At 32.6% G+C, this 26,701-nt stretch overlaps 1 protein-coding gene across 17 annotated transcripts in view; it reads right to left on the reverse strand.

Moving 5' to 3' along the window:
- Positions 1-26,701, reverse strand: part of MCTP1 (multiple C2 and transmembrane domain containing 1) — a 453,050-nt gene that overhangs the window by 201,990 nt on the left and 224,359 nt on the right. For 8 of the 17 annotated variants that reach the window (XM_025047696.1, XM_025047694.1, XM_025047695.1 and 5 more), the window contains exons 4-7: positions 24,350-24,429; positions 20,881-21,007; positions 12,745-12,783; positions 3,367-3,426 (exon numbers count right to left, since the gene is read on the reverse strand). In XM_025047696.1, the coding sequence (XP_024903464.1) occupies positions 3,367-3,426; positions 12,745-12,783; positions 20,881-21,007; positions 24,350-24,429 (306 nt within the window). The remainder of the gene's footprint in view (positions 1-3,366; positions 3,427-12,744; positions 12,784-20,880; positions 21,008-24,349; positions 24,430-26,701) is intronic. The other 9 variants (XM_025047697.1, XM_025047691.1, XM_025047699.1 and 6 more) reach the window with 7 other exon arrangements.

Raw genomic sequence — 26,701 nt, forward strand, 5'->3', positions numbered from 1 at the left:
TGCACCTGGATGATGAAGTCCAAGTAGATTTGTTCTTCAGCCATCCACCCTCTCAAAGCACGATTGCCTTTACAGAAAACCCTCTCAGTGCTTTGTGCAGCCTAGTCTAAAGTGTATCATCTAATAATAAAGCTTTGATCCCTTTTTTCTTAGAAGATGATTCACTGGCACTATAATCTTTAGAGAAATTTTCCTGGTTTTTAGCCTTAAACTCTTTCCTGTTTCTATTGCCTCTTGATACAACTTACGGTGTCAGAAAGGTGTGTATATATATATTCACTTAAGATGTTTTAACTGCCTTCTCTAAAGTTAATTGTGGTCAAAAAAAGTTTTTGAGCTTTCACTATATTTGTTCAGAATATATATTAGTAAAAAAATCATCATATATGTTGTAATCTTGTTGGTCTGCTAAAGTAATTTAAGTTTTTACCAATAATGTGGTAAAGAAACAATGGGTTCTGGGGTTGATTTAGAGAGACTTTTTTTTGAGACTTTCAATTAAAAGTTACAAATATATTTTTCTGAGATTCTCCTTGGTCTGCAGGGTTTTCCTTCAACCACACTTTTGTTTGATTCTACCATAAGGAGGTGCTCTGACATAACTCCAAATTCCCCTACAGTCTATGTACTACTGTTTGCCTATTTCATATTATGATCTATTTGTCCATTTTTTGTAGGGGTAAATTGGCATAGCCCAGCCTTCTTCATTTAAACAATACTAAAATTTTTCTTTAATTCACGACAATGTTCTCATAAGATGCTTTATTTAATTAACTCTGTCAGAATCTAAATGTCTAGTTAATGGAGATAACTAGGAAGAAACTTAAATGTACTAAATATTTGAAAGAACTATACTAACTTATCATCTTTTAATGGAAAGTTAAAAGGCTTTAGTGAAATTCTGATATGCAATCCCACTGGCTTCAAATAATTTTTATTACTTTCATAAGTAACATGGTAATTGCCATACCTATTGCTTAATGTTTTGTATCCTAAGATATTTTGATGAATTATAAATGTTATGTTTTTAGAAAATTAAAATATCCCTGTATCACTTCAGTCTTTTCTTTCTATTATTTTGTTCTCAAGAAAAATAAGAAAGTAGCACTGACAACCACTAAGTTCTCACCAGGATTCGGTTCTACTCAGTGTAACTTAATTGCTATCTCCTGGACATATGTATTGGTCCTTATAAAAAAAAGCAGATAAAATTTTCTTTCAATTCACAACTTGTTTAATTCACAAAGCACATATACACTCTTCATGTAAGGTTTTACCTGCGCTATTTAGGTTTTCTGCTATCTGAAAATGTCTATGGGAAACCTCTCATAAGCATCTCTAAAAGTTCATCAGAATACAAATATTACTTGGGCAAAGAGCAATGAGGTCAGTTACTGGAGTGACCTTTGATGAATATGAAAGATCATACTCATTCAAAGCAGACTTGGTCACCGTTTTGGTAAAATGGGACCTCAAACATAGCAACATCACAGCCATCCATCCATCAGTGACTTAAAGAGCCATGGAGGAGGAGGGTCACATAATGCAAGAAAAATTTGAAAGGGTGTCAATAAAGACAAACTAAGGGGCAGCTCTATTTATACATCACATCTCTATTCATCATCAATCCAAAAAGGAACTCTGCTGCTTTAAGACATCACCAAAACATTTATTTCTATGGCATTCAGAGAGAGAAAAATATTGGTCCTGCTCACACCATTTAGGTACTTCAGGGCAATTGATTCTCTGGGCCTTAGTTTCCTTGTTAATAAAATAAATGAACACTAAAGGTTCTGCCTTTATGACTCAATTTGTTTGTCACTAAACATATGCTCAGAAAAAAAAGACATTAGACCAATGTACCTCAGATACAAAAAAAAAGCTATCTTTCAAGTTTGCATATTTGTTATTTGAAAATAAGACAGTTGAAGTGATTGGGAAAGTTTAATAAAGAATACTTAAGGATAAATACAACGAAATGAAAGTACTGATAAGTGGAAGACTAATTTGGAAGTAGCAAAGTGTACAGAAGATGTTGAAAGACTCATCTGAAAGGGAAATCTCTAAAAAGTATTACTTAAGGAGTTGGTCCTGGTGACAAGTCTTCATTCATAATGATCAGTCTGCACATTTGCAACATACAGAACAAACTCAACACCCCTGAATTCTGCTTTCTTGACAAAGGAATGTATCATATGAATTCGCCATATTTGTAGGTCTTAAGATAATAGAGACAAAATTTTTGCAAAAAGCCATTTACCATTTAAAGTAATGGAACAATTCAGAAGCAGCCACTCTGTGTGTACATGGATAATGCATGACCATATAAAAGAAATTATTATTATTTTAGCAAAGATACAGAATAAAATCAGTGAAGGCAGCCATCAGTAGACTAAAAGAAGCAGCTATGATAATTAAAATAAACTAACAATAAAAGGCTGCTGAAAAAAAAAAATGTGCCTGGCAGGTATAGAGGATAAAGAGATGGGGTTTATATTTGCTCCTTGTTCAAGTCAATGCATGATTTAATGTAGTAGTTGTCGGTCTGTTTAAGAGACACTGCAATGAATCTTAAAATTCTAAAGGAGAAGTATAGTTTTCAGTCATGAGCAGTTTAAGAGTCAAGAAAAGAAAATAGCAAAGCCCTACATTTTCATTGCAATATCTATTGCTAGGGAATCATGCACCAAGTGTGAATTTTCAAAGAAAGAGAGAAACTCTTGATGGCAAAGTATTAAGTACATTAGTAATAAATCATGCTGTATATAATGAAGAACTATAGCAGAGAAAAAAAAGATAACAGAGCTTATTATGTTTAAGTCATGAAAGAGTAAATAATATTAAATTGCAATGACATTTAACACAAATTCTCTGTGGAATTTTCACTTTTTTCTTTATAGAAATCTAAAGTAGAGTTGCTGTTTTCTAATTCATAAGATTTTTTTCAAAGAACACTGATTATCTAGTATATTTGTAGTATAAGATCACTGTAATAGAAAATCCTTCTCAGGTAGATGGAGCTGATTTTACACGAAGGGAAAAAGAAAATTTTAATGGATCCTCTAGACAACACCATGATATTCCTGGAAGGGCTGTGGGCCTCCAGCTGTTAAGAATTTGGAATAAACTTGGTCCCAAAAGGAATAGACACCAAAGCAAAATACTAAATACATGAAGTTTTTAGTTTTTACAAATGAAGAAATGAGTGTCACCTAAATGACTTAGAATGAAAGCTAATAAAGAAGGTAAATGAATACATTTCTCTGAGAGCCTATTTTGAAAAGTGAATTTTTTAATTCACATTTAACTTTCAAAATTATTAGTCAGAATCAAAAAGAATATTATTATAAAGGTTGTAGACATTACCCTCCAAAAGAAAGACTTCACAGAGAAATAAAATCCAACCACTTCATTTTCTGAGAATTCCTAAAAACAAACAAATATTTAGCTAAATTTTGAGGTGTTTCTGAGAATACTTAGATCAACAAAATAAAAACAAAAACCTTAAAATTACATATCCTAGAGACACTTTGGATCTTTATAAACTCTATTTTCTTCCCTCGAAATCAATTAAAGTTTTTATCTTACCCATATCTGCTATCAATAGTAATAAAGCATAAAAGGATTATTTCTATAATTTTTAAGTCTACTTACCTCTTAATTCCCAATTATTAATATATCTGAGAGTCTAATCTTTTATTTTAGAAAATAGAACTGTTTAAAAATATTTTAAGATTTTGAAATAAGCCAGATAATATCTGTTCCTTTTAACAATTTAACACCACAGACGTTCAGAACACTTTTATAGACTAATAGTCTATAAAACACATGCCTAATTTGATATAATTCCTTACTAAAAACTTTCTAGTTTTCTTGCATAATGTAAAACATATATAATATAAATGACTTCGTTAACTTGAGTGCCCCAAAAATATTTTTAAAAAGAAGTGAATATTAAGAAAGGTTTCTATTGAGCTGAAAATAAAGCAACAGATTCATGTTGGATATTTTATTACTTAATCCTCAGACTTTTATAAAGTGAAACCAATTAGACTTTAGGAAATTAAAAACATAGTTACTCACTTTTAAATAGAACATTTAAATTACATGCATCCTTTAAACTTTAATGTTTTGCACCCTGTCTCTGGGTGTCAGTTATGGTAAAATTATGGAAAATTGATGACAGTTATGAGAAAGTATCAACCTCTGACACTGTGATGAAGAGGAAGCAGTTTTGTAACTTAATTGATTATTCCATGATTTTGTGTTAGCAGCTAATATGGTAATGGTCCAGCACCTCAAATGAATGATGCCTAATGTATAGTAGGTGATCAATAAATATTTGTTGACTGTTGGTCACTTGGCGTTTCATTTGATTAAGGCTACATATTCCTTCCAAATGTGATACCAAAACTCATATTAGAAAATAATAATGAACTAAAGTACTTTAGGGTATGCGGCAATTTGAATAATTTAAGTTTAGAACTAGGATTACATCAGAGATGATCTATGCAATCTACCTGTGCTTCCTACAAGAAATCCATTTCTTAACAAAACTAATTGCATTTTCCCAAGTTACTTGCATAGCGTTTGGTCAGGTAGCTTAACTAATGTCTAAGGTCATAGGGAAACAGTCTTGAGTTTAAGACATTGTTTTACCATCACTACAGGGTTATAATTCATTTACATTTACAGTTATGATTCTCATCTATCACACTTAGCACACTGTCACATCAGTTTCTGAAAAAAAAATCCTTAAAGAATACACTTATATTTGGATATTGGGGCACAAACCTTAGATGAAATGATTGCAGTCTTTTTTGATGCTATACTATTTTTTAACTCAAAAACCTTATTCTACTTTTTAAAAGAGATGCATGTTTTCCTTTTCTATTGTCAGTTCTCTTCTTTGATTTCCAGTTCTTTTTTTTTTAAATTAAGCAGCATGTTTAGCAACATATGGAAAAATTTTAAAACATCATATTAAAGAAATTATTGCCAGACATCTCCTTACATAAATAATTTTCCCAAAATCAATAATATAAGCTATACAACTAACAGTAAGTTTTATCTTAAAGTAATGTATGTTTAAGGCAACTTAAATGGATGTAAAAGTCTTGGCTGCAGACTCAAAATAGTTACAACAAATAAGACAACCATTTAACATTTACAAGTATCACAAATTCATTTACAGGTTAGATGGCCTACGGCGACTGATATTGCAACTGCACCAACTCCATACTTTCCATTCTTCTTCAGATGAACACAGAGAGTAATGTCCTAATCATGTGACCAGTATGCAAAAAACAAAATGAGACTGATGACTTTGGTGGTGGTGGCAGTGATGGTGAGGTTAATGATCAAGATTTAGAACTTAGGCTTCTCTGTTAAAATTTGAAAAACAAAAATATTAGCCACCTTTGGATCCACTGAAGTCCCTAGGCTGTGCTATTCATGCCATGTTTAATTACTTCTGTCATTATTCATCAAGTGAAATTTATATTTCATTTTACAAAAACCTACATTCTCATGTAAATTTAGGCCTTTATATAAAATGAAACAACTTAATTTTCCCATGGACCCTTATGCCACTTACTACTATGATGAATATAACATTCACAGTGGACTTGTCAAGGCCTTGCTTTCACTAGTTTCTGATGGTAACAATAACAAATAACGACGATAAAAGAGCTGGCCTTACGTTAATGTGTTCTAAAGAAAAGTGGTGATTTTATTACGGAGGGCAAGAAAAATAAGCTCTTCGTGAATTTCCAAGAAGATGTCTTAAATCATAATTGTAGGTATTTAGTTTCACTTCAGTCACCATCAAGACAAGAGGTTGGTAAGTGAGGGAAAGTGCCATTTTAAAAGTGCTAAAATTTTAAAGTAATAGCAAAAGGAAACAGAACAAAAACCAGAGATATCAAATTGATAAGAGAAAATTATTGATGTTATTCTGAGTAACGGATTATTGAACTATTTCTGCTGAGGTTTTAAACTTATTAAAGTAGCAAGATCTGTTGGTAATACTTTATTTAAATCTATTTTTTTGCCTCCAAAAATCCAATGTACACTAATAAATTTCCTAAAAGGTAAAAATTTTTACTATGAATCTAAAAAGTTAACATTTTGAATTTAAAAATTTGAAAGATATGTTTATCTTAGAGAAATAAAACTAAAGGACAGTTCATTTTTTCCCCCTAACATAGGACTACGATGATATTTTTCAGCCCTCTATATAAAATAAAGTGTAGAAATCTTTAAGGATTTGCATCAGGTGACCAAAGATTAGTCACTAAACTTTTATTAAAAGTGATTTTTTTTTATCAGCCTTAATGTATACAGGCCTTTAAGCATAATGCATGAAATTATAATTCCACAATTCTTCAATACTCAAAATATTCATGATAGATCTGAAATTCTGATGCCTGAGATTCAAATGTCAAAGTCAGGCCAGGTAGCACTCTTGATTACACAGCATGGTTTTACAGGTACATAACTTCCTTTTATCAGTACCTCTTTGGCATTTGTGAGGTAAAGAAATAAATAAATTAATAAATAAGTAATTTCTATAGACTTTCCTGGTCAGACTGCAAACAATTAGCAAAAGCTCTCAGATGCTTCCATCATGTTGACTCAACTTATATGGATAGTTATGTAATTGAAAACAAGGATGTGAGGTAAATAGAAATTCAAACAGAGGTGCTGTTTTCCTGTTTCCTTGGTTACTTAAATAGGTGTTCATATCATTTATACTCATTAAATATAAATATAATTCCCTCTGCAACTCCAGCTGTCTTTTTAAATATTGCTGAAGAGAGAGAGACAATCTCAGGTCCCCAGAGGACCTGCCCTGTAACTGAAACCTGGCTTTGCTTTGTCTGTTATTTTTCTAGAAATTTCATCTTAAAATTTTTATATACGTGTGTTAGTGTTAGCATGCATGTGTGTATGTTTGTGCATATGTATATGTATGTATAAATACACATATGCACTATGTGAATATATTGCTGTCAACCAGGGCTAAGAGACAGTCCTCACAAAATTATGATTTCTTTTCATTGTGGACATTTAGGGGACTTTAAAACCAATAGATGTCCTCCTAGTCACACTCGATTGAACTTAAAGATACATATATGTGTCTTATATACATGTATGATATATATGTGATATATGTACACACACACACACACATATATATATATCTTTGAATTAAAGGCCATGTTAATCTGTACACCAATTCTTAGCTCCATTATCCTGGAGCCAGGTTATGTTAGTTCCCTCCCTTTGATTAGCCCAGAAAGGGTGTTAGGAAACCATCAGCTTGCTGCCTAACACACATTAGCAATAAAAAGGCCAATCAGCAACCCTACAATTAGATCTAGCACACAGACCTCATGGAATCCAGCCTCTGCTTGAGATTATATTTTGTCCTTTTCGCTTTGTGCCAGTTCATACAGATTTACTCCCTGAAGGGTCCACAACATTTTAAAAATTCAGCAAGAGTGGTCAAATAAATGTAATGCCATTGTTACAGCAAAACCCTGTAGTTATGAATTATAATGCATAAAAATGTATATTTTATATCTATGGGGAAATTTTGTCAACATACCAAGAAAAAATCCTTTCAATATAAAATATTAACTATGGCTCCATGTATTTTTGTGGGGACGGTCAAATATTTATTGGTATTATGATATTTCTATTTTAAATCAACTTCCTACAAATTTTAAGAGTTTAGGCAATTGAGGTTACAAATACAGTCCTTTCATAATAGAAATGTACATGTTATTTGCCCTTGGTTCATTGCCATACTTCCAACTCTCAGAAGCCTTAATTATGAGGTTGACTTTATAGCATTTTAAAATAACACAGATTTGGGAGTATAAATAGCAGTAAAGTAAGGATTTTTAAAAGAATTTTGTATTTCCTTCAAAACCATGTAAGCATCTCAGTTTTTCAAAGATATATGTATAATAATTTGAAATGAGATGCCAAAGAGAAGTCATTTTGGTCACTCACAGTTGAGACGGTCAATGACTAAGAAACTTTTCATTCTCTGCAGTTTTTAAAATATCACCTATTTATTAACAGGAAAAGAAGTCTTTGCAGAAAGGATCTGATAATTGTTAAATAATGACTTTTTTTTTCTATGTCTGACTGACTGTGTAAGATACTTAAAAATGTATTAAATTGTTTCTCTACCATTTCTTAAATTAAAGCACTTAGAGGTTTTCATTGACGCATTTTTAATATGTCATCCAAGGTGTCAAGTTTAACTATGCCCTTCAGACTAAGAGCTGAAAATGCTCTCTAGTTTAAACTAACAATATCCTTGCCAAAAAAGTCTTGTTAAAAATTGCTTCATTCAACCAGTGAGTAAAGTGTTTTATAGTTCATTTAAATTATTCTAAGTGATTAAAATAAAATCTTTATAAAAAAAGATGTTACTAAAAAACAATAAGGCATCAAGTAACAGAAGATATGCTAATGAGACATCATCACATAGTCTATATTATATTATTCAAAGGATGAACTCTTCTTAAAACAATTCTAAACTGTTATTGTTTAGAATATAAACTGCAACTTGTATATCTTTATATTATCACAATGGTTATTTCTCATAAAATTAAAGTGATTTATTGAAAGCATATAAGTTTATTAGTATCACATTCATTGATACTCATTTTTCTACATTAAAATACACATACACAACACACACAACGTAGTGTAAAATAATTTCTGTTCACCATCGGATAGAGATAATTATTTCATTATTTTTTCCATTTTTTGTTTGACCCCAAAATACAAAATTCACAAAATACATATACATCTTCTCTTCTGAGCTCATAAAATTTTCTCGTTGAATAATTTAATATCAGAATAAATTATCAATGATAAGCTTCTTCTAAAGAGTAAAATATTGATATAACTCAAAGTATTACCATTTCTGTCAAAATGCATTTTGTCACATAAGTAAAACTCTTTGACCAGGATAATTATCCAGTTGCACAAGTTTAGGGAGACACTGATCTTTCTCTTCTTAAAATAACATTTTTCTATAACAGCTGAATGTGGGGCAGAATTAAAAATATGCATGATGAAAACTGTGCTGATAGAAAAACCAGAATTAGTGTTTTAAATGTTATCAATCCCAGAAGAGCAGATATTATGGAATCATAGCTATCTACTGGTTAACGTATCATTAAACATAGCACATATTTTATACATTCTTGTTTTTCAGAGGTAAACTTGGTGTATTTTTTTCTTGCTTGTTATTTGATGGTAACACACTTCCTCCTAATAATATATAAGTCAGTCCTGAACAATTACAATTTCCCTGTCAAGTTGGCTATTTATCCCTTAAATCTCTTATTTTCAATAGTAAATACAACCCCATGTTATGTGAGTGCCACGAATAATATTTTCATTGAAAAAATGACAAGCAGATATTTAAGTAATGAGAACTTCTACGAGCTGATTCACTTGTTTGCAGGGAAAATGTGCATATTAAAAACATAACAATGCCAATTTCGCTTTCCCCCCCTCCATGGTTATACCACTTCTGAAAAAAATACAAGGAAAGTTAGAAAAACTCCACACTGGAGAAAATATCTAACAACATTATCTGACTATATATAAGTCTTTGTCACAAAGTTTATCATTCTCAGATTTAACAACTACCATTGTTGCTCAAAGACAAGCTGCATATCAAAGCCCTGATATAAAAAAGCGAAGGACCTCATTCTCATAAATCAAGAACCCAAAGGAAAAAAAAATGACCTATTTATTAGAAAAGTTCACCTTTGACTTTGAGCATAGTTATAGCAAATTTAAAATACCTGTAATTAAATGTAATACAAATGAATTATATCCTCTTTCCAAAAATAAAAGAGGAAAAATCCTTACTCACACACGAATCTTTAAGGGGAAGAGTGAAATAATTAGAAAAGGGATGCATTTCCGCAAAACAGTAACATAGTAAATAATAACAAAACTATACAGTATAGTCACTTCTCTCTTAGTTTTTCAGAAAGCACAATTTACAGTAGTCCCCCCCTTATCTTTGGGGGAGATTAGTTCTAAGCCCCCAGAGGATCCTGGAAATCATGAACAGTACCAAACTCTATCTATGTTTTTCCTCATACATACATACCTATGATAAAGCATAATTTATAAATTAGGTACAGTAAGAGATTAATAATAATGATAAAATAGAACAATTATAAAATATTATAATAAAAGTTATATGAATGTGGCCTCTCTCTCTCTCCTGTCTCCTTCCTTCCTCCCCTAGCCTCCTTCCCTTTCCTGTCCACTCTCCATCTCCCATCCCTTCCTTCTCCCCCTCTGTCTCTCTGTCTCTGTCTCTGTCACTGTCTCTCTGTCTGTCTCTCTCCTGACCTCTCTCTCCCTCTGTGATATCTGATCTGATAACCTGATAACCAACATGGCTACTAAGTGAATAACAGGCTGGGAGCCTATATATGGCATGGAGGCGCTGGACAAAGGGGTGATTCAAATCCCAGGCAGGATGGAATGAGATGGTTCAAGAAGTCATCAGGCTACTCAGAATGGTACACAATTTAAAATTTATAAATTGTTTATTTATGGAATTTTCTATTTAATATTTTCCAACTGTGATTAAACACAGGTAACTGAAACTGTGGAAAGCGAAACCACAGATAAGGGGAGACTATTGTACTTGAACATCATCCTTTCTCCTTTCATCTCTGGAGAAAAAAATTGTGGGAGCTGTTTCAGTGTGTGAAGGATGGCAGACTAGATGGTAACTGAAATTTCAAACTTTCCTTAGATTTTGAATTTAACATTCTGCTCTTATAACATGAATATGGACAAATATAGCAGATGTTTTAGGGGACAGTGAAAATTTTAATGAATTATCAACGGTTTAATATGTTCTCATAGAAGAAAACAAATGAGTGAACTAATTTTCCTTTACTCAGCATTCACTATCCCACTAAATGTTATAAAATTTAAAATCTCTTAGGCTAAAACCCCACAAGCCATAATCCCATACACACTAAAAATAATCTGCCAAGTAACCCAATGAATGCAAAGTTAGATACAGAAAATTTTGTATCTTTAATGGCAAGCTAGAAAAATGTACCAGTCTTAATGTACTAATGGATTATTAATAATAAATGAAAACTCAAAGAATTTTAGATATAAAAGTAGTGGAGAATAGATGTTTCTTACTAATTATTTTTGTAGACCAAAGGAAAAAGAAGTGAATTTATGTTTACTTAATTTATCATCAGAATTAAATTTAAATATAAATTAAATAAATTATTTATAGCATCTTTATATTTATTCTGTCTTTTATACTACAATAAAATGGATCATTTGCACTAATTAATACTAAATAGTATATAATATTCTGCTCTAGCATTATGTCTTAACCACATTCAGAAGAGAGAATAGTGTTACATTTTAATGAATTATAATGTTTTTGTTCAGATATATCATAATATAGAAAGATTGAAGAAAGCCAAATAACATAAATTTTTTAAAATATATACTTTTAATATAACACTAATTTTGAAGTACAATTACAAAGAAAAAGTGTAATACAAATATGAACAGTGCAAACATTTAAGACTTCTTGAAACTTTACTTTGGTCAGTAAAAAAAACACAGTGAACACTAATTCAGGAGGATTCGGCAACTTTCTTTAAATGTTTTAGATTTTATTAAAATGAAAAAGTGATTTTTAATATGGCCCTGACCTTTTTGTAAACCAAATAATATTTTTGTTCATTAATTCTACAAGAATTAGGAAGAAAATGTGCAGTTATAAAAACTTGTTAAAGCAAATTAAGACATTATCATAAATACAAAACATCTTGATATAAATATTTTTTTAATTCACAATAAAAATGACAAAATTAAAGAAAAATTTAATAGCATGAGATTCAATCAGAATGGAAGAAAAAAGATTGTCATGTTCCAGGGTCTAAAAAAATTAGTCACTATTAAAAAGGAATACTGACTTTTAAAATAGAAATTTGAGCAAACAAGATTTTTACAAATAAACTCCCTTTGACTTATTTCAAGAAGTATTCATGTAAAAATCAATTTCATCCTGATATTTATTTGTGTCCAAGAGTGGTTCCACCACTGAACAAATTAGAAGCTTAGTTTATATCTTATATATTTTACAAATTTTAAGAGCCAGGGCTTAATAAGTCACAGGAACTATAAACTCCTCTCATTTCCAGAAGCTGTTTATTTCTTGAAGTGAGAAGAGGCAATGATGGAAAACTGTTCTCATTATACACTCCAAAGATGTAGCAATACAGAGATTTTTGAGTTTAGGAAACCTTAGACTCAATTTTCAGTGAACAGAAACAGTAAATTACATGGATCTTCTGTCTCTCTGGAGTTGTCCCTATCCTTGCCTCATCATTTTATTCCTGATTCAGAGCAAAGACATTTTCTAGACCCTGTGGTAGAGATAACAGAAATCAGATGCTGAGAATGATGCTGAGAAGTGACCAGAGATTAGCAAGAGGATGATTTGGGTGCAACTGATCGGTGTGATTTCTACTTACTAAAAAAGCATCACATGGTTTGCTTAAAGTGTATGGGAAAAAATAAATAACAATTGAAGAGTGATGAAATCCTGTGGTATAGTTTGAAGAGGTATGAGAGAAATTTGGGAAAGCAGCCGATTGATAGTTCTCAACAAGAAAAGCTGAAAGATCACATGCTAAGAATTACCTTACTTGATCTTTTCCAACTCTTCCTCATTAGCATTGTCTGTAAATGAAATAAAGCATTTTCATTATCTTATCACTCAAGTACAGAGCAGGGCAGCCAATTGGTTTCTAGAGGAAGCTTAACATTTAAACAGCAAACATTTCTAGCAACAACTATACAAGACAAAAATTGTTTTTCACGGATGCACAGCTAGAAGAAGCACCTTTAACATTCAAGCAGTCTTTCTGGTGAGAGTTCATTTGTTTTATTCTTTTGTACAAAGAAATGGAACAGTATATTTTAAACAGAATGGACAATATAAAATATCTTAATTATTAACTGGAAAAAAACACATTGAATCTCATGACTGGTGACTGTTCCTTTTTGGTGGAGGTTGAGGATGAACCATGATTTTACCAGGTATATAATAATTTTTCTCTTCAAACACATTCTAAGTGCGTTGCTTTAATGGGATCTTAGAATTGTCTCTGCTTACAGTTAATCATTAATTACATCAGAATCTGCAAATGCTTTAAATGGAGAAAAAATGCTGTATATTGTGATGGCTATTAGTAGATCTTCTTGCTAAATGTTTAGCCATAACATGGCCGTTAAACTAGTTTTGGTTTTTTTTGTTTTTTTGTTTTTTTTATGTCATAGTAAGGGGTATTATGGCTGCAAGTTTTAATTAAGGTTATAGAGACTTGTGATGAGTGCCCAAGATCATTGGTCTTTTGCAAAAAGTTAATGATAAAAATCCAAAGATTTATTTCCTCTCCAGTTTTAAAAACTACTTAATGAAAACTGAGATATTAACTTTCTGATTAACCGCTTTACCCTCTCTTAGCTTTATAATTATCTTTAAGACAAATGAAGTGAACAATAGGGAATATTTGGAACTAAGAATATAGCTTGTAGACATGCTTGGCATACTTGTATACAAAAGAAGTGCACTGGTGCCTTGAAGAACTATATCACCTTCAGCAGAATTCACTATAAAGTAGGACCATTTCGGAAACCACTCATAAATTACAAAAAATGCGAAAAAGATTTTAATATAAGATTAAGTCACATAGAAGACAACCTTTGGCCTACACCAGGACAAGGAAATTATGCAGAGGTTCTAGAGTAGAAAATGAGAAAATCATAAAATTGTCAAAAATAAGGATACATTCCTCTTTTCTGTAGTCATTTTACAGTTTATATTTTCCCTAAATACATTCTGTGTTAAATGTTGACCAAAATATTGAACAGTAATAGATTTCCTAAGTTAGAATAATTCTTTCTTTCTTTATTTTTTTCCCCAGATGGAGCCAGGAAACTGCAAAGCAGTGTTATGGAATACTATTATAGAAACATTTTATATGTTTTCTAAGTACTAACATCCAGTTCATTTTAAAGCAACAAAACCCACCATTGGGTTGTGGAGATGGACATGTAGTGAATATGTAATAAATGTTTGTTGTTTAAGTTAAATGAGTTATTGTCATCAGCATCATCATCATCATCATCACCACCACTATTTTCTCCATCATCACTAAAAGGCAATTGAAAACCAAATACTTCTGTGGTATGCCATATACACAATGCTCCATAAAATAGTCAGAAAATAAATGTTCAACTCTCAGAAAGAGAGTTTTAATAGACTAAGAATGATAATTCCTAGAGACAATGTTTTGAGTCAAATCAACTAAATAAATCAAAAAGTAAAATCTCTTAAGTCATGGTCATTTACCATCATCATCTAGGATCTAAGAACCTTAGAAAATTCTATATCTGTGAGATATGTTATAGCATAGAAAAGAGGCTAAGAACATGAGGAAGAGTTGAATCTAGGGCAATATCACTCAACATTATGCAGATTCACTACTGCCAAACTATATCTCCTGTCTCAGAACCACTGCATACAATTAGCCTTTTATATGTAAAGCAAACTATAGAGTTGGCATTTTTCCTGGCTCTCAAAATTGGCTTTACAAACTGGCTGTCTGGTATTATTTTTCAGATCGGGACACTGATACAAACAAGTCAGTATTTTCCTTAAGTCTAAATATGAAAGATTTGTCCATTTGGGAAACCAATTCATTATTTTCTGGATTCAGTGTCTTCAGTTCTATTATTAGATCCAGTAACTCTCAAAGTGACCCTAGATTTTATAACAAAATTTGGGCTTCTTGAGTCAAGACAAGTAGCTAAACTATGGCTTTAAGTATCCCACTCCCTACTCTTGTTTTCTTTTCAGATGGTTAGGTTAAGGTATATATTCAATAACACTGAAAAGAGTAGAAAAGAATTTAACAGACATACTATTAATACTGTTACTTTTGTCGTGAGACATGTTAGAGAAGAAAGATTGTTTGGGGAATGTTAAAGATAGGAGGTGAAGCAAATTATAGAAAAATAAGATTTATGTTTTGCACTATAATTTAACTTCAGCAGAGAAACATATGAATTTGTTTTTGAAAGTGTCATTATCTAATATTATTATAGTAAAATTCAAATCCTTCATTAGCAGCTCAACTTTCTTTGAAGGCAATAAAAAGTAAGTAAAATAAAATATGGCCTTGATAGAGCTGCAAAACTGATCATATTTTTAAAAGATTCTATAACTTGATCCATTTTTTGCTTTTATCTTTCATTGTAGTGATTTTTAAGGCAATCACATGGCTACTATAAATATAAAAAATCACAGAATGGATAGACATTATAGTACATACAATAAAGCATATATATATATTTTTTACAGGTGAACTTTTTTCCAAATGTTATTTACAGAATAATTCAGAAAAATTTCAAAAATAAACCAACATGGAAAAATATTTTTTTAATTCATTAAAGACCAACTAGGGTTAACTCATATGTTTCTTAGAGTTTTCTATTTTTCAGCTTTAGCCAAGCAATCTGTAGTTCTAGGTAATCTAAGAGAGTGAGTAACACAAATTAACTCACTTTTATTTCACAAATTCTCCAATGAAGAAAGTTGTGGATTGAACTCTGCTAGAAAAAGAGCCAGAAAGAACTCAAACACACTATCAGACTAAAATACCACATACAGGACACACATATATGCACCACACACTTTTGCAGTTTCAGAAACAGAACATGCATTCAAAACAGAAATGACAGTTATGTCATGCAATTCATCAGCATGCCCCTCATGAAGATTTTGGCTTCTTGTACACACAATGCTGAAACTTAAAAAAATAAAGAAATATATATAATCTGTTCACATCTAGAATTTTTTTAAAAGACTCAATCATGAACTAAGTGGAGATTTTAATATAAGCAACTATGAAATACTTTGGCTTATTACTCATACAATACTCTTAAATTGCTGTAATTAGACATGGCATGTTTTAGAGGCTTAAGGAGATTCAGTAGGCTGATAGGTTTTTCAACTCATTTTTCAGTTTTACTGATTTCCAGAACTGGCAATCCACACAAGTAGAAATTACCCCAACTGCATTATTCATGGAATATGTTGTCAGTATTAACAGTGTATAAAAATCTACAAGATAACTGATTTGGAAATCCCAGCACTTTGTGATGCTAAGTCCTCTGTATTTCCCGTTATTCATTTCTTCCTACCTCTGATAGCATTTTCTTAATATTAATGCTTTATTTCCTATTTGATTATTAGGATTTATTTGTTAATGGCTCTTGAAACTCATATTGCATTCTCCATTTTGATATACAGAAAATATTTAGGAAAGTTTTATAAACACAGATAAGAATAAACGTGATTTTTAAACTAAAGTTTTGTCTCAAAAGCTTAAATCGATTATTTCTGAGCTAATAATCAAAGAGAACAGAATTATAATTTTGCTGTGTGAAAGTCAATGCAAAATCATCCTCTATTTCTTCCCTATACACTATTCAGGATATTAAAAGGAATTGTGAAGTATTTAGTAACCGATTTCCTGGTTTGCTGCATTTTGAGCTGGAATTTCTCTAAGATTTGTTTGTGGATAATTTGTAAAAATTCAGCATGTCATTTTTACTGCAGCAATATATTATGTATTTCAGGCATAGAAAAAATTAATTTGAAGATACACTAATATCTCATTGTTTTTAACCAAGAAACTTCAAATGTATTCCAGAGAAATATACTTAGCTAACACTAGACATGTTACAAAATGAAGAAAATACAGTGACCCGCTTCTACTTCATTGTTGTCATTAGAAATCTTGAGATGAGCAATAGACTAATTTCATTAAGATACTAATTTTAAGAACTTAAAAGGAAAATAATTAAATTATTATTTAATTTTTTTGTGACAATCTCAGGGATTTAAATATTGAAGAAAAATAAAAACTTAAAATACCTTTCCCTGCACCTTTGAAGCATCCCATCAAATCCTCATAGATATCTGTCTGCAACCCACCGAATAACCACTAGGTACAGAAAGCTGGACTAGGTTTTGAGAGGTCATCATAAGAAAAGTAATCAGAAGCAATAACGTATACATGCAGTATTTTTAACCAGGAGCGATAAGATATATGGTGGAGGTGAAGGAAAGTATAGTACAGGCATATTTGGGGTAGGACATGTGACACTGAAGAAGCTTAGACTTGAGAGAAGTGAACTTAGCAGGAGTTTGTATGGTTGAGACAGAGGTTACAAGCAAGGGAACACATGTTGCTCACTGGAGAGCCTTAAAGTCCCTCATCAGGACGTTTCCATTTAACCAGAGGTTGCCGAACACTTAGAAAAAAAATAAAGAGGAAGTTATAGGATCTAGTACAATGCTTAGTAGATGATCAATAAGTGTTTTTTTAAACAGATGCCTACAGTTTTAGAGATTTTAATAAAATAGCTATAGAACTGTTACATAGACCAAAACAAACGAAGAGGGGAAAACAAGTTTATACGATTCGTTAAAAATTTTCATAATGTAAAGCATATGCTTAGAATACCGTCTCCAAATCTAGGAAACCAGACTAGCTAGGATACTTGGGAACTTCCTACCAGGGATATTTTATCCTTCCTCCCCACCCCTTGACCAAGCTCCTTTCTCTATAACCGACCCCATGTTCCTGGTTATTGGTTATTGACCGCATCCACAAGGAGGAACCAGTATAGACACACTAGTCATCCTCCTCTCTGTTCCTCAGGTGTGGCTGAGGTCAGGCGAGTTCACCAGCCAGAGGCTGACTGGTACAGGCTGAAAGTGTTGTGTCTTTTCTGAGGCACTGAGCCCTGGCTAAGCCAAGTGCTTCTCCGATGCAGAGAAAAGACAAGTGAGAGTCTGCATTAGTATGAGAGGGAAAAAGACATCGTTTTTCAGTTGCCACAGAATAAATCCAGGGCTATTTGGGACTCTGAAGGAGAAGGGCATGAAATAAGGCAGTAAATGAATAATACTTGTTAGTAAATGATTTCTTCCAAAAACCAAAGGGTTTCAAGTCAAGAAAACGGCATAAGAATTTCAGGAAGAACTCTGTGTTAAGGGTGAACGTAGCTGGAGAAATAGGATGAGGAGAAAGGAAAAAGAAGAAAAGAAGATGAACGATACCAGATTTTTAATGTATAACTGTTTCATGTAATCTGTGCATTTTCTTCCCTATTCATATTTGATAAATCACTGATGATCAACAACCAGGCATTATTTTTAAATGATTTTTTTAAAATTAGAAAGATATTGTGCCTAAATAATAAGTTTGAGCAGCTATGGAGATTGAAGGATGTTTTACAAAAATCGTTGAAGAAAAAACTGTGTGGAGAACTTCTTTGCCTGTGCTGACATATACCTCTGTGAAATTTAGAACAACTTAGTAGCTCCATCATAAGACCACTTGATACTAATTTGATCCCTGAAACCCTCAGCTTGATTTTAGAGTACTTAATAAATATCCCTTTAATGTAAAAATTCAGTACACCCTCCATCATCAAATCACCCAAATAACTACAGCTGCCATATCATTCCAATCTCTAGCAATATTGCCAGTATACATGGTTTGGGGATATACAAGACCTCAAACACTTAGGTATTTTTTGTTTATGAAGTGCTACCCTTCATTAAAATAATAAAGACTCCCAAAGCAAAAATATTCCACCACCAAGTTTTGTAGATTTTTCTTCCTATAGGTAAACCTGCTGATTTCTCTCCATTTCTATCTCTGACAGTTCTAATCTAAATTTCTACCATATTCCACTTGGATTTTTGTAATAGCCTCCTAATTGGTTTCCAAGCATTCATTCTAACTCTTCCATCTATTTTCTACAATGGAGCTACAGAGCTATTTTTGAAAAACAACTGTGATTATGCCACTTCCTATTTATAGACTTCCACTAGCTCGCCACTGCTCTTTGGGGGAAGACCACAAACCTTAACGTGGCCAATGATCCCTACTCAGTGTGGTCATCTCCTTTCTGCTCTGTCATCATGCACCATGATCTCCCACACTCACTTGCTTTCACCTTCTCTAGTTTTAACACTTTTTAAATTCCTGAAATGCAGCTTGGTTCCTCTAGCTACAGGGTCTTTGAATGTGTTGTTTACTCTGCTTGAAATACTTCCTCTCTTCCTGTTTTTTTTGCCGTATTAAGTCCTATTCACACTTCAGACCCCAGCTCTCATTTGACTTCCTTAGATAATCCCTGTCCCCTTGACTAGGACAAATCCTCCTATATTTGCTCTTACAGCAATATTTATCCCTCTCTCACGGCGCTTAAAACAGTTGTCATTATACATTTCCTTCAGTAATTACTTGATTCTCGAGTTCTCCACTGGATATAAGTTCTATTATATCCTAAGGGTCTAGCACAGGATCTGGCATACAGTAGGTTCTTGTTGAATACCAGGATTATTTAAATAAAGCAACAAACAAACATTTATAATTAATTCCTATGTATGTATTAGGCAGCTAGGATATACTTCTTGGCTTTTGCTTCATGAAATCATGTATTCTGAACTGGTGATTTTTGAAATGATGGGCTTTCATTATTAAATATTCTCTGTAAAAAATATGTCCTCACCCACCCTTCTGTCTGAACACATGGGCCTGTGCATATATGCGTATATATATGTTCTTCCATCGTGCTAAGTTCTCACAGTAGGTATTACTTGGTAATACTTGTTGGAAAAGAGAAATTTCTTCCTCACTGAAGTTAAGGATACTTAAGTCATACTTAAATATTATATATGGATATATGTGCTCATTGTTTCATTTTTTAAAAGATTGAAAAGGGTGAAATTTTCAATGAGTTTAAAACTCAACTTTGAAAATGAAATTCATTATTTTTACTACAGTCTAGAGAAAAATGTCAATAATACCTTTTCAGCAGACAATATGCACCAACTTTAATCGTGCATTATTTTAAGACACATTGCTGAAATAAAGTATCTGAACTTGCCTAAAAAATTAAGTCTAGTCCTAAAATGTGTTACAATCAGAACTAGTGAGAGTAGCTCCCAGTACAAGAAAGCACATTGAGTCTAACAAATAATCTCTGGTAAATTGTAGCAGAAAGTGCACTGGCTAGCATACCGATGTTGGTCAAACCTGATATTTTTTAATATCCCTTCAACAGTGCTGTAGTAATCGGCTCCTCTGTATCCTTGTCAGTTTCTCATAGCAGCATGGTGTGCAAGGAAGTATAGACAGCCAGTGCTGGAAAATGGGTAACATCGATATGGCAGCCCATCAAAAAGATGAAAAGTACTCACTCATTCAGCAAACAAATACCAGAAAGCAGAAACTCTGTTATAATTTCACATCATTTTCTTTGTTATGGTACACCTGACAATATAGTCAAAATAGTAAGATCTGGATCCCTCAATGTAGAATTCCAGATACTCAATTCACTAATAAATGTATTTCCTGAATGAATACCACTATTTGTCCTCAATATAACATGTGAAATCGGGAAATAAAATTATAATAAAAAGCAAATGTGTCCCTTATTTACAACAAGAGGTTCTGATCTGGAGCATAGACAGGAACTTTGAGTTCAAAAGATACAATACAGAGGAACTAGTGATACCCAGGATACTCACAGAAACAAAGAACAGGGAAGATTTTCATATGCTGTTTCTCTTATTATTATCTCTGGGTTAAGAAAAGGCTCATGACATTCAAACAATGTTTGAATGAACAGCTGAGAGCGAGTTTAAGAGCAAGAAAGCAGTCCTGTGGGAGGGAGGGAGAGACTTACCACATCCTTGTGTTCTCCTTCCTTAGGGGTAAGGACCACTGAGAGCAAAATGACTCCAAGATCATGGTCAGGATAATGGGGATCTTTCAGTGTTAGAGTCACATCCATGGGCCTGTAATATAAAATACTAAGATCTTAAACAGTCATTCAATGAATAAGCCAAAAATATATTTTATATCAACAATTTTGTCTTCCTTTTCCTGCCACATTTTTTTGTTATTAAAGTATCATCTATGTATTAAGTTATCCAATAAGTTGTGGGCCAAGTGGGTAGGTATACTTGGATGGATTCACTGGATAGGTTTCAGTCCTTCGTGAGGTTCTAGAAAGGCCATGGGGTTGCTGGAAAGGCCAAGAAACTACAACAGTATTGAGAAACCTATAAGTAAGTCCCTTCTAAATACATAGAAAGCAATTCCAACTATTTTCTACAAATTTGAGTCCAATAACAAAACAGGGTCACTTATTGACCACTATCTTCCTTTTACTTCACTAGGATTTTTTAAACTCAGGAGTATGATATAGAATAAACAAATGAGTGAGTGAAGAGGATATAAAACACAATTTGCCTGATATACATTATAGACATACTTTAAAAACAATGTATAATTATTTAATTACAAGAAATTTCAATTTTTAAAACAATGCTTCTACTTTTGGGTTGTTAAACCTATGCCTGAACAATTTTTAGATTCAGAAACACAAGGAAATCAATCTTTAGAAGAGTTGATCAACACTTAGAAGACATCAGAATTAGCTAAGTATCTCTAAGACATTATGAATTAGTCAATATTACCCATTAGAAAATAAGCGAAATACGCTTTCAACTGACAATGCATAGGTGCTATCTTATTTCCATATTTTAATTAATATTGAACAAATAGGAGTTCATGCCTATAACAAACCTAAGGGACTATGAAAACTTCGGCACCAAACTTGAATCTTGAAATTTTGGCAAATTAGGTATGTTCCCTTGGCTTGTTCATTCACTTGCTCATTCATTTCATTCACACAACACATATTAAGGATATATTAAATGCCACACTGTGCTAGGTTCTGGGTAAAAACCAGAGGTCAAGACAAAAGATAAGATCCTGGTCTTCACTGAGCTAAACTTTTAGTAAATGATACAGTTGGAGTCTAGTACTAGGAAGAGGCTTTTGTGGAGGAAAACTGGTCCAAGTAAGAATTTTTTATTCTGGCTACACATCAGAATCAACTGGGAAGCTTTAAAAAAGTACGTATTCCTGAATTCCAGCCATCATGCCTCTGGTTCTGTAGATCAATCAGGGTGGGGCCTGGAAATGCACATATTTATAAAGTTTCTCAAATGATTTTCTCATATAACCTTAGGTACTTTTGAGAACCCTAGGTACTTTTTTAAACTAGGATATTATAATACTAGGAAACTTTCATATGATGCTTAATTTGCCAAGTCAGGGAATGATGTTATGAAGAATATGAAGTTTTCTTATGTCAGGGACTTTAACTGAAACATAAATAATCTGTTAGATGATTTATGTGTTATAATAATTATGATACAAATTGTTCCAATGTTATTTTGGTTATAATGAATCATTATGGTTGGATACTAAAAACTAGTTCCTTTTATTTTAACAAATACATGTTAAGCATTATAATGTGTGTTTGTGTGTGATTTTTCTTGTAATGATTAAAAGGAAAAGTAATAGGAAAAACTTCATTACATTTTTATAATGATTACCTGATAAAGATTTAAGAATATTTGCAATTGCTTTATGCCTACTTATTTTCCTTCAAAGAGATACTTTAATGGGTTACACAGTAGCATAAATATTTACATTGCTACTATTATTATAATGTAATAAGTTAATTCTATATTAAATGTTATATTAAAATGTAATATAATATAATATTGTGTTATAATATTACATTAATACATGATATAATATAATATTATTGTATTTCTACATCCAGAGACTACTGATTTATACATGGAATGTAATGGCATACACAGATATGTGATTTTAAAAACTGGCACGTGATTTTAAAAAGTGGTTTTGAGGGAAGGGAATGATTAGCTATAAATATCTAAAATAAGTATTGTGACAAAATCGACATCAAATGATTTTTGTTATCTTTTTATTTTCTTAATCATCATATATATTTTTAATTTAAAATTATTTTTCACAATGATTTATCTTTAATAGAAAAGAGAAATTTATACTTTGTAATTAAGTCCGATAATTTGCATATCATTATACAGAAGTCTGCAGAGAAAATAATGTGGGCTTTATAGAAAAACGGCACAATCCATTCTAGTTGAAGCTCAGTTTTTATGATAATGGACTACATATAATCCCATATAGGACACTTCTTTCAACTGTAGTGAGATGGGGAGCCAGCTATCACCTGTATTCTACCTTCAGGTCAACCCTGTGCTACACTTTAGGTTGCAATGAAGAACTCGTAGGAAGTACAGACAAGGCCCCTCTTTTGGCCAGTTTGAAGCAAAAATGACCATTGGAAGACCAATAAGCTGCCGCTGTGCTCACACTTAGCTGACTATAAGACATAAGGGGGTTCTGCTATTTATATTTCTCTACTCATCTACATTTACAGAAATATAGAGTAGTGATCTGGCCCATTACTCTGCTTTCTTGCTTTCCGTTATTCCTGTCACATGATAAAGCATGATCACCTAATGCAGACAGGAATTCCTTCTCCTTAACTCATCAGAGACTTCACAGCTACCTTTGTGACCCATTCCAGCACTGCTTGATCCCTTTTGAATCAATTTTTTTCTTCTATAGTATTGATCTCCTGTAGTGTTAGCTCCCATATAGTAATGCATTTTTAAAAATGTAAGCCCCTAACTAGGTCCAAGGAATGATTAATATTAGTAAAATAATATAACTTTACAGCTAGTCAAGCAATGGTAAACTAAAGTAACTGAGCAAGCACAGCCAATCTGCCTCCACTTTAGGGGTGCTCCTTGGTAACCTGGGATTACTGGTGATGGCAAAATTAGACTTTACTTGGCTTAAGTGATAAGAGAGTTGCTGTTTTAGAAGCAAAGTACACATGTTTTATTCTCTATATGGTGGTCTGATTCTTAAATTAATAATTATGATCAACAGGCATAATTTTTCTTTATGCCCCACTATAACTGTATAAGCAAGGAATGTGAGAGCAAGGAATGTGTCTTTTAGCTCTAGATTCCTAGTGCTTAGCACTGTGCTGAGGGACAAAGCAGACACCCAAGAATTTTTCTGTTGAATAGTTGCTGTCAAATGAGGTAGTCAGGGAAGATGCTATTATTGCCATTGGGCAGATGAGAAAGATGTACTTGAGAAAGCCTGGCTAGCATGAGAGCTCATGACCACACATCACAGAACAGTGATTGGAACTCAGATCTGCTGACACTTTCTATTACACTGGCCCAGCTTTATAACAAGGTGTAGTGATATTATAACAGTTCAAAAGTTACCTGTTTAACTCCAATTGTGTGAGATCCAGAAAGGCTGAACCCATAAAGTCATCTTGTAGTCCAAAATCATAGTCAAATACCTAAGAAGTCCAAAAGGTGACATTATTATAAATAATTCCAAAATTAATTTATATGAAAATGTTGATTATAAAATATAATCATTCCAAAACAATGAAATTTCCTAACATAGGCTTAGAATAGTTTCCCCATATTATAGAATGGCTATCAACATTCCTGAAAGGCAAAGTGAGTTGGTACAAAATTCAACAACTATGTTCAGTACTGGGCTACAGGTGATGAGAATATGATTCCAATTTCTTCACACTTCTCAGGTCACTGAAGACAAATTCTATGATATAGGACAATGTAATTTAAACACACAAATAAGTGAAAATGGAGATATTGTGATAAAAGCACTTTGTACAGTTACATAAGGTTAAATTTTTATTGTCACAAGCTATGATTTGGAAATAATGTAACAACAGCAAAACAGAAAGAAAAAGAGAAGAAAAGAAAAGAGAGAAGGCATTTCTTCCTTCTGTCAAAACAATTTATCCAGTATCTTCTCTGTGCCCTTCATGGTTCTTATTCATACTACAGTGAATAAGACAGGCAATGTCCCTGACCTTCTGGACCCTACATTTAGGCTCTGAGACAGTTGATAAATACCCAAATAGATACATACAGTTCGGTGGTGAGAGCAATGGAGACAAGAGTGTAAGAGGGCATTTTGGGAGCTGCTATTTTGGATAGGGAGTCCTCTCAGAGGAAGTATGTTTGGATAGAGACCCCAAAGATCAGAAGGATTAAGTCATGTTAGTACAGAAAGAGCACTCCACGTGGAGGAAAGGGCAAGTGATTAGCATGTTCAAGGATCACCAAGAAGCCAGTGTGGTTGAAGCAGATTGAAAAAGATGGAGAGTGGAAGGAGGTTGGAGAGATAGCTCAGAACTAGATCAGTTAGGGACATTTCTAAAATACTCTAAGTAAATGGGAGTTGGCTAACTTCTATCCACTTATTAATTTTCTTACTCATTAATTCCCTCAGCCATATTAGGTACTTATCATATGCCGGACAACGTGCTAGGAATTGAGTAAACAGTGGTGAGCAAAACTGACACTGTTGATGTGTATAGTAGAATGAGGAAGTACACAGGTGATTTGTAATTACACATTTTTATAAACGTTGTAAAGAAAAGAACAGTGTCTGAAAAGAATAGCAGTGGAGATCAGGAAAGCTTTTAAGATAGAAAAAACTGCTACTAGATGAATTTTAGAACTGTGTTTTGTGACCTTTTTAAATAGAAAATCTTTGTATTGTAAACTGGAATAAATTAGCATAAACAGAAAAGTGTGCTCTTGGACAACCCAGACTATTAGACTCTCCAGGATGTGAGAATCCACTAGGCTGAAAGAATCCGTAGCCCAGTACTCTTGTGCCCAATTCCTGACAAAACAGTTACAAAACTTGAAGCAGAGAGAACAGTATGTACAGCAGCCCTGAATCGGTAACTGTTTTTTCTCTAGTACAGGTATACTTTAAACAAACTTAATATGTAAAGAATCAATGTTAAAACAAAAGATAAATATTTTGCATTACAAAGGGATTCTTAACTTTGAAGAGTGACAAGGGGATTTATTTAAGTAAAAAGTTCCCCTAATGCCTTTTAAATTATTCAATTTACAGTCATTTGATTTACATACAACCTTTCAGGAGTACATTTGTTGTAGAAAGTGTAGCACTCCTGCAATAAATATTCTCCTTGATCAACTACACTTCTGAGCTTCAGTCATCCGCTCAGTGGCACATCACATGGATATACTGCATATCTTATGCAACTGACACTTTAGTGTTTGCAAGTGACTATAGTAGTGTATTTTACAACACAAAATTTACACCAAAAATTAGAGAAATTTCTCTTGTGTATTACTTCTAATTGTATCACCCTAACACTTAAAATCTTGGAAGTGACATATAATTAATGAGAACACCTGGGATATATCCATACATGCGAAGTAGAGAGCTGTGAACCCAGTGAAGTGATTAGTGTAGACAACTCAAATGGGTAATTAAACATTCAAACTCTCTTTACTCTCATGGCAAGCGTTTCCTACTGTCCTAAAGCAAGATATTTGCTTTAGTTTCAATTTCTATTAATCAGCAAAGACATAAACATGGGAAAGAATGGAAACATCAGAACCCGTTCATTAATGATATTATTAGCTGAGCTATTTGGTTTAAGCTCTATAAACTATTTGTCAGAGGGAACAGTGCTCCAGGTGGAGCTTCAGAAATACAGAGCATAGAAAAGATAAAAAGGAAAACGTTCCCCCACTGCAACAAGCACAGTT

The sequence above is a fragment of the Pteropus alecto genome, unplaced genomic scaffold (assembly GCF_000325575.1).
Source record: "Pteropus alecto unplaced genomic scaffold, ASM32557v1 scaffold20, whole genome shotgun sequence".
Classification (NCBI taxonomy): Eukaryota; Metazoa; Chordata; class Mammalia; order Chiroptera; family Pteropodidae; genus Pteropus; species Pteropus alecto.